The 18550-nt window shown below is 39.0% G+C and overlaps 1 protein-coding gene across 2 annotated transcripts in view; it reads right to left on the bottom strand.

Moving 5' to 3' along the window:
- Positions 1-18550, bottom strand: part of mthfd1l (methylenetetrahydrofolate dehydrogenase (NADP+ dependent) 1 like) — a 52436-nt gene that overhangs the window by 22425 nt on the left and 11461 nt on the right. For both annotated transcript variants that reach the window (XM_042503304.1, XM_042503303.1), the window contains exons 14-20: positions 17098-17205; positions 16558-16632; positions 15058-15160; positions 12163-12239; positions 8528-8668; positions 6769-6837; positions 3151-3262 (exon numbers count right to left, since the gene is read on the bottom strand). In XM_042503304.1, the coding sequence (XP_042359238.1) occupies positions 3151-3262; positions 6769-6837; positions 8528-8668; positions 12163-12239; positions 15058-15160; positions 16558-16632; positions 17098-17205 (685 nt within the window). The remainder of the gene's footprint in view (positions 1-3150; positions 3263-6768; positions 6838-8527; positions 8669-12162; positions 12240-15057; positions 15161-16557; positions 16633-17097; positions 17206-18550) is intronic.

Below are 18550 nucleotides of genomic sequence, written 5' to 3'. Positions count from 1 at the left end.
CCTTGGTTCAGGATTTGTGGATATTTCCATAAATTGTGGGGTCTCCCACAAACTGAGCGCAGAAGTACTAATACCACATGTGCGCAACAAGGCAAAGCAAAGAATAATCGGAAACAAAAGAATGGTAACAAAGTGCGACAGGACTTTTATAACGACACTACACCACGCAGGAGATTGACCCCACAGGATGTCATGAGGAAACACTTCCAAGCTGCCTGTTCTGTGTAACAACCTTGAGCTGCCCAGAGAGCATGAGGGGAAGAGGAGGTCGATGTTGTTGTAAGAGAAAAGAGAGCTGGATGGTGTTACTAGCAGTCAAAGCACTGGTATCAGCCATGCCAATATACACACTAAAACAGTGTTGGAAACGCTGGAAAGTGGGGTAGATCAACACGACCGTTTACTTCCTGTTCAGAGTTTTCCCAAAGAAAGCCATGTTGTACTTAGTTGGGCATGAACTAATGATTATTTTTATTGATGATGAACCTGTTCATTATTTATTTCAATTATTTGGTTAATTTAAAAGATAAAAAAAAAATAATGTTCAATTTACATTGATATACAATACTGATTTCAAAGTTAGGTCACTGTGTAAAATGTAAATAAAAACAGAATGCAATCATTTTTTAACCTAAATTCATTTGAATATAGTGTCAAGACAAGATATTTATGCTAATAATGATAAAGTCTATTGTTACCTTGTAAATATACCCTAATTTAAAGGAAATTTGACTAAATTATATAATTAATTATTAGATGAATTAGAGTAAATCTCTTCTGAGTTGAAGACAAGTTTTAGAAGGAACTAAATGACTGTTAAGATGTTTCTGAGAAAGTGGTGTAAAATACGGTGTGGAGCTTAAAATGTTTTCTCAGTGGTCACCTCTCTGAAAGCCCAAATGATTGATTGCTTTAGTTTTGGGAGGCTCTGTGGAGTGGGAAATCATACAGTGAGTCAGTGTCAGGGGGTTATCTGCATTCAATACTCCAGACTGTTAATGATACAGGAATCCCTCACATCTGTCATGTGGAATACATCAACCAGCAGCCCCCCTCTTATAGCAGCATTTCTCCATTTTAAATCTAAGCGACTTTAAAAACTCAATAATGTAGAGCATGATGAATCAAGAGTGTGTTCATACACACCCCCATAAACTTCACCGAGTTCAGAGAGAGTTCATGGACTTTCTTTGCCACATGAGAGGAGCTTGCAGAGATAATTAAACTGAACAGTATATTACTTAAAGACACTGTGGTGAGGCTATATCAGTGTTGAGGACAGAAAGAATATTTCCAGTTTTTAACAGTCAGTTTGGGTTCAGTGTAGTTTGGGCCAATCATCTTTTCATTAACCTGTCCACTCCAAACATTGGAGTGGACAGAATTGAAATAAAATCAATAAACAAAGCAGTTGAAAGTATAATGGATGAAGGCCTGTGGACACACAACAGTGGTTACTTCTCTCTATACACTACTTAGTTATTAGTCTGTCTGTTTGAGCGCTGCTTGGGCAGAGAAGGACGATAATTTGTGTCCACGTGTTACTGCATCTAGCTAGTTACAAATTCTACCATGTATTGTGTTTCCATCAATGCCAACCAGAGCTGGAACCAATAAATATCCATTATTACTGCAGAGTCATTTGATGCAAATGTGAATGCTGATTATAACCTTTCCCATTACATTAAAAAGCCAGATGTTAGTGGGTGTCTGCAGGTTTTATTTGTGCAGTGGATAAGAGGCTATTTTTTATACATGTTTATCTATATAATGAGGGATTAGAACTGACATTTCAAGTGCATTTTCTGTTTTACCTCCAATTAGGTGGTTTAGATCATCTAGATAAATTACATCAGACTTCTTGTGATTTTATACTGTTTCAAGATCTTAGCAATGACTCTGGTGTGTACAATATTCTCATAACCGATAAAATGATGGCCCTAACTAAGAAAATAAAACCCAGGCTGTAATGAAACGGCATTATCCTCCAACTTGGTGATACAAGTAGATCTTACAGTGAGCTGACTGGCTGTTCAAATTGTATGTGCTGAAATATTCATTTTCTTAACTTCTTTGTCCTGATTATTGTTTTGATTATTATTTTAGCGGCGCTAGTTTAAGGAAGGCAAAGTTTGTAACATCAGCGAAAAAGACCTCGGTGAGGGAAGGAGCAACATGCATCCCAGCTGCAGAGGGAGTAAAAGGAGGGAGGTCGAGTTCCTGGCATACCTGAGAGTCAGGTAACAAACACACAGACAGGACCGGGAGGGAACGAGACGGACAGATGGAAAACGAGCGGGGTGGAGAGGTGGAGGCATAAAATGCATACAAGCCTCCCTGCTTCTCGGCTCCAGTGTTGTGAAACCCAACTCCCTGCTCACGCTGCTGCCTACACATTTGCCCAGCTCACACATGACAGATCGTGAAAATGTTGTTGTACCCAAAGAGTCACACTTTTCTTTTTACCTGCAATGTCTCTCACAAAGAAAACCTGCTTCACACACATAAATATAAGCCCTGATGAGATTTGCACGTACATTAATTCACCTGACAAACTCAACAACAAAACACACCACACACACACACACACACACACACACACACACACACACACACACACATTCCAAACATATTTCTGCAGCCAAAGTAAATGAAGAGAGAAAGCGAGCGGCGGGATAGATAGACAGATAAAAATGGGAATATTCAAGTATGCTTTGACGTTGAAAGGATTAGTGTGGTTTACTCTAAAGCATTCCAGCGGCTCTTAAGCTTATCAATCAGCTTCCTTCCTCTCTCCTGTGTGTGTTTTTTTACGCAATCTTTCCACCCGTTTCCTAGAAAGTTACGCAGGAGAAAGACACCAGAGCACCACTACCCAACCAGCGGGGGTTAGAACAGACCCAGAACCAGAACTATGACGAATGTGGGCCAAAGGTTGCAACAGCAGACAAGCAGGCCGAAGTTCATTATGTGGGTACATTGTAAGTTATAGTTTAATCTCTCCTGCTAAGGAAACTTAGGCCTTAAAATCCTCCACATCTGGGGATCCTAAACTTTACATCTTGTCCGTCATCCCCAAAGGTTTTGTGGTTCTGCATCTGTTTGAGCTTGTGTGTACGAGATCTGTATGTGTGAACTGTGTGTCCTCACCCACAAAGCCGTCCCGTCCAACCAACTTCAAAGCCAGCTTGTCTGCCAGCACCGAGGAGTTGCCATGGGCGATGTTGGCAAAGGGCCCAGCATGGACAAACACTGGCGTACCCTGCAACAATTAGAGGGGCACACAAACATGCAGGAGGAGTTGAGAAAACAGCGTAACCCACAGCAACTCACCCGACCAAGTTTTAATAAGGACTTACGAGTTCTTTCAAACTAAATTCAACATCTTTCGGAAAAATAAATAAATATTGAAGTGTGGATGCACTTTGGCTGGCACGATGTTTGTCTAAACAGGAGGCACGAGTTAAGAGGGACTCAACTGGCATGTCGGCCTGACTGTGGGCCAGGCTTCCCTCCCCTGCTGATTTGGATTTCTCCCTAAAGGATGGACACACAAACTAAAAGAGCACTTCAAGTTTAAGTTACTGCCTCTGGCAGACACTTGGGCCATACAATTACTTACAGTGAGGCAGTGCAAAATGCAACACATGTGACGATCATGTCATATGCTCAGTATGTATGGATTGAATAAACGTGAAAGGTCTCAGAGGTTTGACTGTCGGGCCTCACAGTTTGAATGTTTACTTCTCCGTGAATGTATGGAATACTGACTTACATCTTACAATAAAGGAAACAACATGGGGCGAATTCCCAAGATTTTCATAATATAACCAGAGGGACTTCCCAGAAATGTAATCAAAGTGGATTGGTGGATATTCATATTAAGATATTTTCACAGCATAGTTATGTGAGTGCAGGGATCTCTTCGGCTATGTGCCATGAACTCTAAGTGTAACGAAAGCATAAAAAAAGAACGAAAGTTTGCATGACAAACAGTATGATCTCACACTGATTTTTTTTTCACTTGCGCCTGACGCTATTTTCTTCTCAACTGGGAAACAGCGGGGGAGACTTAGGTTAGGACTAAGTTTTTATTTGCATTATATATTAAAATGAATATTAACCCAAAAAAACAAACCAGAACTATATTAGTGTTCAAGACAAATAACATGGTCTCACAATTTTCTTTTTTTTTATTTTCAAATGCACCTGATGGTATTTTCTTCTCAGCTGGGGTAAATTTTTCTACTGATGGCTAAAACTCAGGGCTGCTGTAAGCTCACAAGTAGCAGATCCTAAAACATTTGCAGGCTCTGGCACTTTCATGAGGGGTCTAGGCAGCAATGCTTGCTGCCGGAGCCCTATTGTTTTTCAAATATATTTTACTGTGTGCATCCACCTCAGACAAGGCAGGGCATCACAGAATAAAGCTGCTGAGAAAAGGTCTACTGCTCCTGATCACAATCATCCTGTTGCACTCGAGACTTTAATAAATTACTGAGAAAGCTGGTCAAGAAGAAAACTGAGGAAAGCCAATTGACCCAATGTTATACCGCATGTGAATTCCTTGAAAGGGAGGAAAAGGAAGGATGGGAAGGACTTGCATGATTTTCTAAGCTTTTGTTTGCATATCTCCCTCTGCCTGCATAAACAGCCTCCCCTCAGAGGAGTAAATCAGCCATTTAACAAGGCTCTGACAAACACTGCCTGTTTGTCTATGTAGAGTAGCAGTACAGACTAAAGCAGTATCCAACTGCATGACGAAAAAGTAAGGTAGATATGGAGGAAAAGAGGAAGAGGTCACAATATAAAGACAAAAAAACATCCTTTCAGTATCTTTATCCATTCAATATCATCTTCCTTTCTTTACTCCAATGGAGGGTCAACGTACGTCATACATTGCGTGGATTTCCACGTGTGTTTGGAACTCCTGAACTTTAACTTGACCCACTTTACACTTTCCATGTCCACACACAAGGGAAAGAGATCATTCCGGCAATAAATAAGCCACAACAGGGTGATGAAAGTGGAAATAAATGAAAAGCCAAATGTGTCACCTTTTCAACTGGTGGACAAAAGGATTATGAGGATGATGGAAAAACAGGAAGGTGGAGATCATGTCACTGTTTCCTCTTCTTGTGCATCTCTTGTCCACTACACCAGCTGCAGACCAGTGCTTCACTTATGAAATGTTCCCCGGCCCAGATTTTCAGTCAACATAAGGATTCAAAGCTGAGGGGATGGAGTCACAGGTCTGATTGTATATGCTATAGTCTACTGCCTCTCCCCAGGAAAGATACATGCAAACGCCACGTCGACAGGATGTTTGACAACGCAGAGACTGACTGAGGTCTCCTTAATAGACACGTACACAGGGAGTGGGTTAAAAAACTTTTCCTCCTGTGCTGTCTTCTCCAAACCCCATCTGAAACAACACAGCTACATACGCTCTAACACACACAAACACACCAGCGTCCATATGCCAACTCTATTCTCATGCGTGCTTCTGTATTCAACACAAACAATCCCAAGCGGAGAGGGCATGAAAGGGCACGGGTGGTCAAGCTGGATGGAAAATTCTCATGGAGCTCTGAAGTCCGGTCAGTCCCGATACCAGTTCCCTGACCAGAATCACAGGAAACGCTCACAGGAAACGGTTTCACACAACAGGACCGCAATGCTTCCTCCAAAAAAACAGAGAGTAACCAAATATCTGCTGTATGCAACACTCCACCCCCTCTACACCCTTGAAAACACCCAGTCTGTGTTTATTTTCCCCACCCAAGAGCCATGCAACCAGGCTTTCAGCTCAAAACCAACAAAGAGCAAACAAACGAAAAATAGACCTACAACAAAAACACAAAGCTGTAAGCAGAGCATGACGGCTGACACGGAGCTCATTGTTCACTTTAATGACAAAAACAAACCAATAGAAAGAAATACACTTTGCTTGTGCAGAAATATTTGGCCCGTGGCCCAGTGTTTAAAAGCATAGAGAGAGCATCAACATCAAAGATAAATTAGACGCTTTTGCCTGAATGTATCGACTAACATTCTGCCCAGACACCAGAATGACCAGATAAATAATGCAGAATCATTTTTTAAGGAGAAAAGTGCCATTTTAAGGATAACTAAAATTGCGCTGTTGCGAATACGGCTTTTTTGCTGCAGCAGAGAGGATCAATAGATGTCTGGATTGTTTTCCTTTAAACCTACAAGCTCCACTTCTTTCCATTTCTCCATCCATCACCTTGAGGGTTTGGTTTTTCCTCCGGCACAGGGACAACTTTAGGTCACTGATGGTATGTTATACTGTATATGTGTCTAAGTGCACATGCAAGAAATGTTTTTGTGCCTGCGTGCTCCCATGTCATCTATCAGTAATGCCTGAAAAGCTAAATGAAAGCCAGATGTTGTGAGAGGCAGAGTTACGGTATAAGTCGACAAATTAAACTGTGTCCTGGAGACAGAATGAATCTGGATGGGACGGCCTCTGAGAGGTCCACCTGTCCTCTACGCACACTGCTAAACTGCTATTAAGATAAAGAGCCATGGGAGGAAAAGGTTAATCTATCATCCTTTCATAAAAAGCTCTCCGTGAAGCACTCTCTCCCTGTCTTTCTTTTCCCTGACAGCAGTGTTACGTCGAGTGCACAGTCTCAACGTCCCTGCGGACTGCCAGCCTATTTATTCTACAAGATATTCACCAGAAGACGCTCAGCTGAGCAGGATAATGACTATTTAAGTGGGGTTATGTGCGTGTCTCACCTCGAGGGTCTGCATCAACGTGGGCTTGATGGCATCTTTCATTAACACCGCCAGCGCTCCGCTCACACCCTGACAGGAAGGAAGAAAGAAATATGAGGGCAGGGGTTTGAAACAAGAACAAGTTATAGGGACTCAGACAAAAATTTAACCTCACAAACACCTTATATTTATGTAAAGAAAGGGTAAAGAGTTGTCCAGATGATAAATGGATCTACTATCAATTTGTAGGTCCCTGTGCTTGCTTCCAAAAATATGCCTTGTCAGCAATCTCAATACACTACCGCACATTTCGTATACACACAGTTGCATACCATATTCCCACTGGGGCAGACTCTGAGGTGTGGTGATGTTTTTGCATCCATCCTAATCACAAAGACTAATGTAACTTTATAGGGGATCCTCCTTTACGGCTCTGAAACAACAGGCTGCAGTCTCACGTGGGAAACCAGAACCAGCTGACCCCACAGATGGATCTGGTGAGGGGTGCGAAAACTCTGTTTAACATCTTAATCGCAGTCCACACCTAGATTAGACGTGTTGTTTTGAAGAGGGGAAACGACGCATTAGTGCGTCTGGGACAGGTGTGAGTTTGGACATTTTTAAGCTGCAAGTTTGACAGAAAATTTCGATGACGAGGTGTTTTGTACACGTGTCTCCAGAAACACCCATGAAGGCCAAATGTCTTAATCCATCGGCCATCGGTGTAACGACGATAAGCCTCTCAACGATCAATATTTCGGGGGTTCCTGTGTAACCAGAGGATATCCATGTCTAGACCTCCTTTTGTGTGCGCTAGTCATTTCAACTTATCACTATTAGCTGATATCTGCGTATGAAAGCATTTTTTTAAAGGTGTTTATTATGTAACTGTTTCTCACTTTGAATATGTGGCTTGGGTAGTTATTTTATTATCTATATTTTTATTTGTTGTATATTGCCCTTGTAGAGCACTTTGCCACTTATGTCTATGAAAAGCACTTTACAAATAAATTTTACTTACTTAAAAGCTAAATTGTAAACACCTACATCCTATATAACAGATGATCTTCTCAAAACTCTCCATGTACTCTCCAAAACGAATTAGGGGAAAAATGGTGGAAAAAATGATGTGTTTAGGAAAGTAGGAGAGAGAGGGGATGACATGCAGTAAAGGGCCGTAGCATGGAATCGAACCTGGGCCACTGCAGCAAGTACACAGCCTTTGTACACTAGGCGCCCACTTCACCAGGTGAGCTATTTGGCCCCCTTTTTTGCTGTTCGTGTTTGTTGCTTACTCTTCTTATAATTAAAAAAAATGTTCATAAATTACAAAAAATGATGCTAAACTTTCATCAAATGATAGCAGATAGGTTCCAAGATTGCATTTTGGCTGATGAATGTTTCTGCATGTAACCAAAGACTGCTCAAATCTGATAGGTCAGTACTATGTTGACTGCAAACCAGAATGCAACCGATACCAAAATCTTGCCTACAGATCCTGCATACATAATCAGATATCTGTTTATATAGATAAACAAGGGCCAAAGCCACAGGTTTCCCTACCAAAAATGTAGGACACACCTTCGGTAACCTTCACATTTCTTTCTGCATGGTATTGACAGTTCAGATAAATGAAGAGACTTTCTCTAAGTAAACTGCAGCTGACTCAATACTTGCACAGTAAAAATTTTGAGATGCAGTGATGAAAAGCAAACTGTGAGATGATCAGGTTTAAAATCCCCACACTCTATGAAAGAAACAACCACACAGTAACACATACCAGGTCCTCTGCGGTGACAGGCTGTCCAGAGCGGCTGGTCCCCACCACCATGCGCGCCAGTCTGTTTTTCATGTCCTCCAGGCTGTCTGCCAGAGCCAGGATGGCCATGATCTCGCTCGCCACTGCTATGTCGAACCCAGTCTGGAGTGCGAGAGAATGAAAAAAAACCCAAAACAAAACAGTGTAAACCGCAAGGGAAACAAACTGAAGTTTTTGTTCAGTGGCCTGCAGAAAAATTCAGATTTACAAACCATGAAATAGACAAGCAAAAATTCTATAGTTTCATGGTTGTTATGGTCATGTGAAGCTATGATGCAAAGCAAAATGTTTACACATTCACACTTGACAATTACAAAAAGGAATATTTCAGCCACCAAATGATCATTTGAGTATTATTTTCTCACCCCGTTATGTTGAATTCATAAGAAAACTCGTGAACAAAACAGTGTTTTTCGTATGGCTCCAAAGAAAATGAAGAATTTAAAACTGGATATAATCCTTAATGAACTGGAGTAAAAAAGGCCAGTGTATAATAAGAGCAAAACTGTATCAAAGTGTACTAAAAGTGAAACCTATCTGTGCTTTCTTTAAAGCCAAACTCCATTTACAAAAAGTAATTGTACCTTGATAAACACAGGAGCTGCTAGTCTACCACTGCCCAGTTCTGTGGTTTGTTTGTTATTGTGTGATTTTGGTGCTTTAAAAAGGTTAGTTCGGATTAAACAAAGTCACACAATAATAGAAACTAAGTGTTGGAGACAGTGGTAGACCAGCAGCTCCCATGTTCAGTGAAGTAAAATATTTTTTTTGTCAATAGTGTCTGGCTTTAAAGAGAGCACAGATAACGTCCCTGTCAGACTGAACTGTCAGTTTGGGTACTGAGCATATGATTGGATAAAGGAGACTTGGATTATACTGTTTGTAAACACATTTTTTGTATAGTTTTTCTGTTGTTAAACTATGACTTCAACTCATCAAATACTTTTTACCCTTTTGGGCTATTTTGTTCAGTGTGGAGGCATTTGGGAAAAGTTTCCCTCCTCAATTCAGCATAACACAGGTTAAGTAATTTGTATACAAATATTACGTTTTGTGATTGAAGTATTCCTTTCATAGGTGGTGATTGCTTATTAAAGAATAGATTTTGGACAGAATGAAATGTCTCATCCATAACTACAGTGCCATAGTCATCACACTGTGTGTCCACATGGAAAAGCAGACAACAGATTATCTAGACATCATGGTCACCAGGTTTATCACATGGGCAAGAGAATAAGAGTCATATGAGTGATTATTTTGGGCAATTAATACAAACATGTTTAACTAATTTTGTGATGTGACTTTTTGTAAAATTTATGTGAAACTGTCAGGAAAAGGCAAGAGACAGAGAAAAACGAGAGAAAATGAGTGAATGGGGGAGTCCACAGGGGGAGAATAAAAAACCAAAGCAGTCTCCATCCCACGTCACAAGAAAAAAGAAACATAACTTAAACCACATCAGTCCACCAAGGAACACAACATTTCTACTCCCACTCCCTGCGATAATACCCTGAGGGGCTATAGTGTATCCAGCGCTGGAGGAAGGTGGAGGATAGAGGAATGAAAAGGGAAACAGAATGGATGAACTGATGGCGGTAAATGTAAACATATGCTGAACCAGCTCAGAGGTTGTTCTTGGTATGTGTGGTGTCTTGGTGTGTGTGTGTGTGTGTGTGTGTGTGTGTGTGTGTGTGTGTGTGTGTGTGTGTGTGTGTGTGTGTGTGTGTGTGTTTGTTCTAGGTGTAAGTGTGTGTGTGTGAGAGAATTGGTGGGTGGGTCGCTTTTCTCCTTCTTTAAACATTTGCTTTCACTTAAGCCAGCTTGCTTCCCATTGAGGTGAAGTGTTTATTTACAGGATTTCATTTAGCTGTCATTACTACAGACATATGGGTGAGATACATCTGGGCTTTATCATGGACAGAGGGGAGGGAAATGGAGGGGCTGCATGTGTGCATATATGTGTGTGTGTGTGTGTGTGCATGAAAATTTTTATACACTGTGCAAGTGCCTAAAAACACATCTCATGCCACCTTAATAATAGTATTACACCCATGTTAATCATCCCCCCTAGGATTTTTTGGGCTTTTTCGGGGGATTTTTGCAGCCTAAAATGATTTCACAGCAGCTTTTCAAAAAAAAAAAAAAAAAGGCAATGCATGTGACAATGCTTTTAGGCTTTTTTTCTAAGGCAATTGTGGGAGTACGTGAAAATTTAAAAAAAAAAGTTGCTAATTTTGTGTGTATTATTGTGTGAACAGTAAAAATATTAAGAGGGACAGAAAAATAAATCGAAATATGGCAAGACCCAAGAACAATACAGAACGTTACAATAAAATTCTGACAAAAGATACTTAAAAAATTGTAAAAAAAAATTGTAAAAAAAATTGCACAGTTCACAGGAGAGTTAATATATGCAATGTGCAGAGATAACAGTTCAAGATGTACCTTTATGCAACGGATATATATATATTTAAATCGAGGCGACTTGTTCCAGTGAGAATAAAACTGCACTGATTTGAGATTGTTTTTTACACAACACTAAGTTACTATTAACTCTGCATATTTTATCTAACTCGGCAATAGATGTGGATGCAACAGCCTCAGTCGTTGTGATTTGTCTTGTCTGTTGTCCACCCTTTCAGCCATTCTCCTGGTGGCTTTTGCAATTGAGAGAAATGTTTGTCAATTGATGTTGTTTGTGTTTGACCACAACGTGGCACACAGTGCAAAACAAATTACCCTCACTTTTGGACACATGATTTTAGCAGTAATATTTGTTTGCTAAGTCATGCAAAATTCACAGGGACTGATTGTATTTGCATTAAAGGGGCAGTTCATTCATTTGGAAAATTCATGCAAGTTATTTCTATGGTCTAAGACAGTCCAGAAAATATTAGTAGACATGAGTAACTTTCTCCCAAATCCAAAAACTAGAGTGCTAAAATTCAAATTTGTGATGTCATAGGGTAGAAAGTCTGGAATTGCTCCATAGAAATGAATCAGGAAAGATGTTATAGGTGACACTGAGAGCACCCAGGGGGATATTAAATGGGTCTATCTTCTGATTCAGAACTGAATACACAATAGAATAAAGCTCATTTAAGTCTAAAAAACCCCCCAAACTTACACTCCTATTCATTGTCTATGGAGAAGCTCTAGACTTTATACCCTATGACATGACAAATTTTAGACTTACTTCTCTGGTCCTTGGCTTTGAGTAGCTCGTGTTCACTATTATTGATTGACCTTTCCCAGGCAATGAAAATAACATACTGAAATAGTTAACTTGTTCCCCTTTAATTGTTGTGATCCTGGAGGGGCTGGTTAAAGCACCCACCTGCATAGCCTTTGCAATGAAAACACTGCAGTGATATCACTGTTTGTCATAAAGTGTGTGTGAATGAACACAATGTTTGCTATGAACAGGAATGTAACATATTAGGATTAGTGAATAATTTGGTCCAAAACTGATACTGCAGAAGCATTCATACTCTGGTTATCATAAAAATACACAAAAAACAGTGGGTGAAAAATATTTTCAAAAAATGTCATAAATTCAAAGGAATCCAGACTGTGAAGGCATTAATGCTGCATACCTCTCTGATCTGTCCTTTTTCAGTGCTGGCCTGTCCAACTGTGATCTTCCTCAAGAAGCGGTCATTTGTGTCAACAACTGAAAAACAGACAAAATGATCATTTTGATTTTATGCAACATTGCTTGGAGCAAGAAAATTGGTGTAACAGTAATAACAGACAAGACACTTAAACTTTATTCAGAGCAGTGACGAAATACACCTTAATCTGATACCTTAAACACACGAAAGATTGATGTTTTCACAGCCTGAACCTGACTGTAAAAATCGGTTTCCACATGCTGTTAAATTGACACATATGCACATTCACAGGTTCGCACACACACAGACACACACCTACACCCAATAAGTGACAAGAAGAGAGATTCTTATCTGTCATTGTGAGTAGGTGATGACATGCTATGACAGATTTGCTATTTAACGTTTCTTCTCTCTGCACTTTGCCTAATCTCTGATATTGTGGCATTAAATCTGTGGCTATATTGTTGTTACAATGAGCCAGGAAACCACATTAATAAAACATTCTCCATGTGTTGCTTTGATGAAATGAAGGGGGAAAAACATGGTTTGTTTCATGAACACACACACACACGGTCACACCCATGTAACATTAGGTGGTAAATCTGTTTTTAATCTCCAGGGTTCATCTTTTAAGAGTGCCCTCTGAGGCCACTGGAGTAAATACCACATCAGTCATAGCAGCACTCGGCTGGTTGTTCTCACTGACAACTTTAAACCAAACACAGCTACCACTGAGGCAGCTATTCCCACTCCTACTATACTCACATTTATTACCCTGTGACTGATGACTGCGGCTCTTTTACATTCAATCCACATGAACACAAGGGCCGTAAGAGTTGTCACAGCCAATTTCATTGACGAGAACACCAACATACTGCAGTAAATACTAATTTCAGACAAAAAATAGTCTAATTGTGTTAATTGCGATGCCTTAAGTCTTTGTATACTGTGTTTATTTATTTATTTTTTTTATTGCGTTAGTCCTTAGCCGACATTCCTGTCTTGATGAGGCTGTATCAGTTTTTAAGATAGAGTGATGGTGGTATCATATGAAATTGGAAGACCTGAGGAATCCAGTGGTACCAATATCACCAAATATCATGCTAGCTCATCAGTAAGGTGACTGAATAACACTCAGAAGTTTTGGTGATGGAAAAATGGCATGGCCATTTCACAAGGGTCCCTTGACCTCTGACCTCAAGATATCTGAATGAAAATGGGTTCTGTGGGTATCCACGAGTCTGCCCTTTACAGACTTGCCCACTTTATGCAAGTGCCACGCAGTTTTCTGCTGTCATTTGATTCCTAATCAAGATAAACTAGTAAGAATTGCTTACCCTTATAAATATGGACCTCAAAATTGTTTTAAAATGCAAAGGAATGGAATTGAAAACATGTGATTAAAAAATGTGATTAATCTCAGTTAACTACTGAAATTCTACAATTACTCAGGATTTTAAAAATTAAGCTTTTGACAGCCCTAATTCTAATTTAAGATTAGAAACTGATACGGTTTCAATTTCTGCGTTGTTACAACTGGATCCTCAGTAGATTACATAGACTTAGTTTAACTGATTCTGCAATTTGCTGTAAATGCAGGAGGGGCAAGGCACTTTATTACATGCCCTGTGTTCATGCCCCAACATTCAAAACTTCTGGATAATGATTCACAGCTATATTATTGATGTTAAAGGCACTTTTTTTGCACTTTGTCCAAAACTTTGAGAAATTGACCCAGACGGCAATCATGATTTGGCAACAATTACCTGAAACACCTGCTTTTCAGGATTGGGTAACTAAATTGGAAAGGTTGGTGTATATGAGAGGATGTCATATAAGAACTGCAATAGAGCAGAAAACATACATACATATACAAAAAAGCAGGAGTAAGTTGGGCGCAATTAAATCACAACTAGTGTCAGGGGGATTACATGTTTGCTTTCTTAAAAGTCCTTATCTGTACTGAGGTTCACTGTATTTGTTTATTTTATTTATTTATTTTCCTCTCTATACATTTTGTATGATGCCACATTACTTTTGTAATGAGTTGTTTATCCCTCTTGTTCTTAGAGTTGGTCTGGATTGGTGTTTGTTTTGAATAATGGAAAATAAAAACTTCCAGTCATAACCCTGGACCATGGGATGTTCCTCTTTTATGAAAATTAAATTTGCATGATGGTCATGGGTGGTGGAGTGGGTGCAGTATTGCATGTCATGGTGCCAGTTGAAAATCAGACCCGTGCAGCATGCCTTATAACATGACCATTTTAGTAAATATAACATAACTTTTGGATTGTTATGTTAATAAAATTGTCACTATATTTCACAACAACGAACAAGAAACTTTTTGCTCAATTTCAAAGTTGCAGTTGAAGCTTAACATATATCTCTAGTTTTATGTGAAAGAAGAAAAAGACTGCTTCGTGAAAAAGTTGGAAGTCAAACACAAATCCTCATGAATATTTCAGAAACACACAACTTGTCCTTTAGTTTGGTCTTTGGGGGAAAAAACTAGATATGCACAATAAACTCAGCACTTCATTAGAACCGGCCAACATGCTTTTTCTTATTTTGCATAATTAATGAATATTACATACATTGAAAAGCATTGTATTTTATGTCTTCAACTGCTGGTGGACCAACAAGTATGCATAATATGATGTTAATTCCACTAAAGACAAGAATTGATAATCACTAAAATTGGGGGGAGAAAAAAATAGAAATATTAGTATCGATTATCGGCCAAATAAGCTATTATATATCGGCAAAAAATCCGATACCGTGTGTCTCTAGAAAAAAAAACAGTTATCTTCAGTATTAGAAGGTTGCAACCAGATATAATGTACAGAGTGAATTCCTACACTTCTATAGGGATACCTCTCTGCCAGGTGATCTTGGAGGGGTCAAGGTCAAGACGAACAAAGGTGCTGACCTCCTGAGGTGTGAGAGATGCAGGATCTATTTTATCGATCCCTAGACGCTGGAACAGAAGAGAGAAAGAAGATTAAAGGGTCATTTGTAAGTCTGGATGCATATCCAGAACCTATACTAAATTGATACCAGTGCCTGACTGGTCGGTGTGGAAATCTCATTTCTTTTCATTTCTTCATACCATTAAAAACAGTAACAAAAAACAGGTGAAAAACAATACAGAAAAACAGGGTGCCAGAGAGGTTAGAAACCCAAATGGGCTTATAGAAATATCTCACCGTAGGTAATACAATAAATAAGAAGTGATACAATGAATTACAATACTCTGATGAAAGCAATATATAATGAGGCTGACAAAAAAATCAGTATGTGTGAGTGTGCATGCAAATATGAAATTGTGCATGTGTGCATGATTAGACTTTGGATTACAATATACTTATGAAGACTATCAATAAGTTTGTAGACAAATGCTGCTGCCATAGGTATTTATGTAACATTAATTCATTCTAACATAACTGGCATTTTTGAATTTCTAACCATCCCCTCATGATGACGAAACTGCCAGCATTAGCTGATTACATGCGACGCTATGTACGCACTTATTTATATATTGTGGTCTCCAGTCATGGCTGACATGCAAAATGTAAAGCAGCACTAAGGCACATCACCACCATTCACTTATTGACCACACATCTGTGGCAATTTTTTTTTTTTTTTTACATCTTTTCATGCCATGTCTTTATCTTTTACACCAAATTACAGAGAGCAGCATCAATAATAGTCTCAATGAGTATCAATAAGCAGCATCAGTATCTATATCAGTATCAGTAAAATAAATACTCCTTCCTATCTGTAAGTGGTTTTGGAGATGTGATGCTTACATGCAATTTTTGGCTTTTGTTCCAGGTGTGCCCACATTTTGGTCCCAACTGTGGCACTACTGCTATTTGCATTAATACTATTTCACGTTAATCTGACCATTTCTATATTTTATTTGAAACAAAACTAGTGATTATTTTCTTGCTATGTCCACATCAGCTGGACACACTGTCATCTCTGCATGTGAAAATGAGACCGGAGTAAATGACAACTAAGTCAATAAACTCACTGTCAGGTTCAAAAGGTTCACTGGTGGTGTTCTGTTTAAAAACACACATGACTCTATCTCTCACTCTGTCCATTAAGACCAATTAATATTTTATATTCCTTCTAATTTCTCGTCCATCCCATGTTTAAACTTCTCCCTTCTAGGAGCTTCATGGGACATAAACAAATATCTAGAGATGAGGACATTGTGGAAGGAAAGGGATGTTTTTTTGGATAGGCTCACTGAGGTCCCCTAGTGGACAAAAACATCTTTTTTTTATCAACAGCTCAGCACAGAATGTTCTGGCTATTAATGATTGCTGCCAAAAGTGAGTCTGGCACTGCAGTGTCTGGACTTACACGAAGCCTGGAGACTTGGATAGGTGAAAATCTTCTGACTCCATTCACTGAAGGGACCAGTCTATTAAACAGAGCCTTGAAGGTACAGGAAGAAAAAAACTGAATTAAATCCTGTGTGTGTATATATATGCATATTAAGTACATTTAATTGCACTTTGGTGGATAATAATGTTTTCTTGAATAGAATGCATCACGCTAAAGACACAAACACAACACTGATGTGACTGCTAAAGTGGGACACAAAAAGCATATATTAGTTAATTCTCTCTGCGGTGTACATTTTAGGCTTCCCTGTAACAATTCAGTGACATTGCAAGATAAGATATGTACAATTAGGGAGGTTCACTGTCTGAAGTATGTGTGGTGAACCAAAAACAGGCCTATTAAAGTGATCATATATATAGTTGTCCAATGCATTTTTTGCAACAAATACCCTGAATATCACATAAAAGCTTTACTAATATACTTAATTTAGAGTGTTATGGCCGCATAATTAACATAGTGAATAATGTCTATGGTCTATCTATGTCTATGGTTCACCTTGTCTGATTGAGTCGCCTCGTGGAGCATCCTGGCATCAATGGCTGCTGCCACCAGGTTGTTGGCTGCTGTGATAGCGTGAATGTCACCAGTCAGATGGAGGTTGAACTGAACACAAGACAGACAAACACAGAAAGTGTAAAAGAGGTGAAATCAAGACATCAGAGTAATCTTCCTGTAGTATGGTAGTGCACCTGCAGAGAAAAGATTACAATATAGTCTTCTTAACCTTTTTAGGAATGTCTTAAGTATTAAGACACCATAGTATTTTATGGACCAAGTAGTGTGCATCTGTAGCAAACTAAGTAGCTGAAAAAGACAGGCCAGTTTAGAGAATCTATTACCACCTAGACTAAGGGCAAATCTCCTCAAATCAACTGTTTTTTAAAAAAATAAATAAAGAGACACTTTCAAGAAAACATTAAAAGAGTATTTAATTCATTAAATGAATAAACTGCAAATAAAATTGAAATTATATATCGTATAAAATATTGCTCGCACATTTAGTTTTAAGTGTCTAACATTTAATTTATGTGAAGTGTGAATGCATGTAATTGTTTGTTAAACTGAATGATTTATGTATCCGATCCCACAGGGACTAGCTGATGCTAGGACGTTAGCTAATTTTTTTTTTTTAAATGTAACATATATATATATATATCTATCATTTAGTAATTGATTTTACCTTGTATATCTTATCTCTTTTATTGCAAATCTGTATCTTTTATTATGTTTTTATATTTCATTACTCTGTAAAGCACTTGAATTGCCCTGTGTATGAAATGTGCTATACAAATAAAGCTGCCTTGCCTTGCCTAATGAGGATCCTAATAAACCTCCAACAGTAAATTTGGGATCACATGATGAATGTGGCTTAAAACAAAGTAATCCCCTCATGGTTCTGACTTTGTCCCCCAGAGATATTCAACTTCTTTACCCCAGGAGCCACTTTTACAAAATGACAGAGGGCCAGGGGCTTAATAAACAAACATTAATTATTTTTATCAGGTAAAATAAATCAATGTGGTAAATCCAGCTGCAGCAGCCCCACACAAGTCAGGTATATGCGGGAGCGTTTCCAGGATATGAGGACATTTGTACCTTCGTCCCAAGACCTGTCTGGGGATCTGTGGGAATTTTTTTGACTAACATGCTCTATTTTGATGATTATTAGACATGCTGGTACTTCATTTACATTCAAAGTAAGAAAAAAATTCCCTGTGTGAATCAACATGTTTTCACTGTGAATTAGAAAATGGTCAGTTGGCCACCCAGCACCCTATCATGGGCCAGAGTTGGCCCATGGGCCGTGAGTTGAGTATCACTGCCCCAGGTCTTTAAAAATATAATGCCAAATATCCTCTCTGTTTGGCATGAGCCCTTTGATTTAAAGGAAACAAAAAAAATGCATAGAAGTGAGAAAAAGGAGTGAAGCGGATTAAAGCTGGTGTTT

This window comes from Plectropomus leopardus, chromosome 16 (assembly GCF_008729295.1).
Source record: "Plectropomus leopardus isolate mb chromosome 16, YSFRI_Pleo_2.0, whole genome shotgun sequence".
In the NCBI taxonomy this organism is placed as follows: Eukaryota; Metazoa; Chordata; class Actinopteri; order Perciformes; family Serranidae; genus Plectropomus; species Plectropomus leopardus.
Note: the sequence above shows the minus strand (reverse complement) of the source record. Positions and strands in the feature narration are given on the sequence as shown.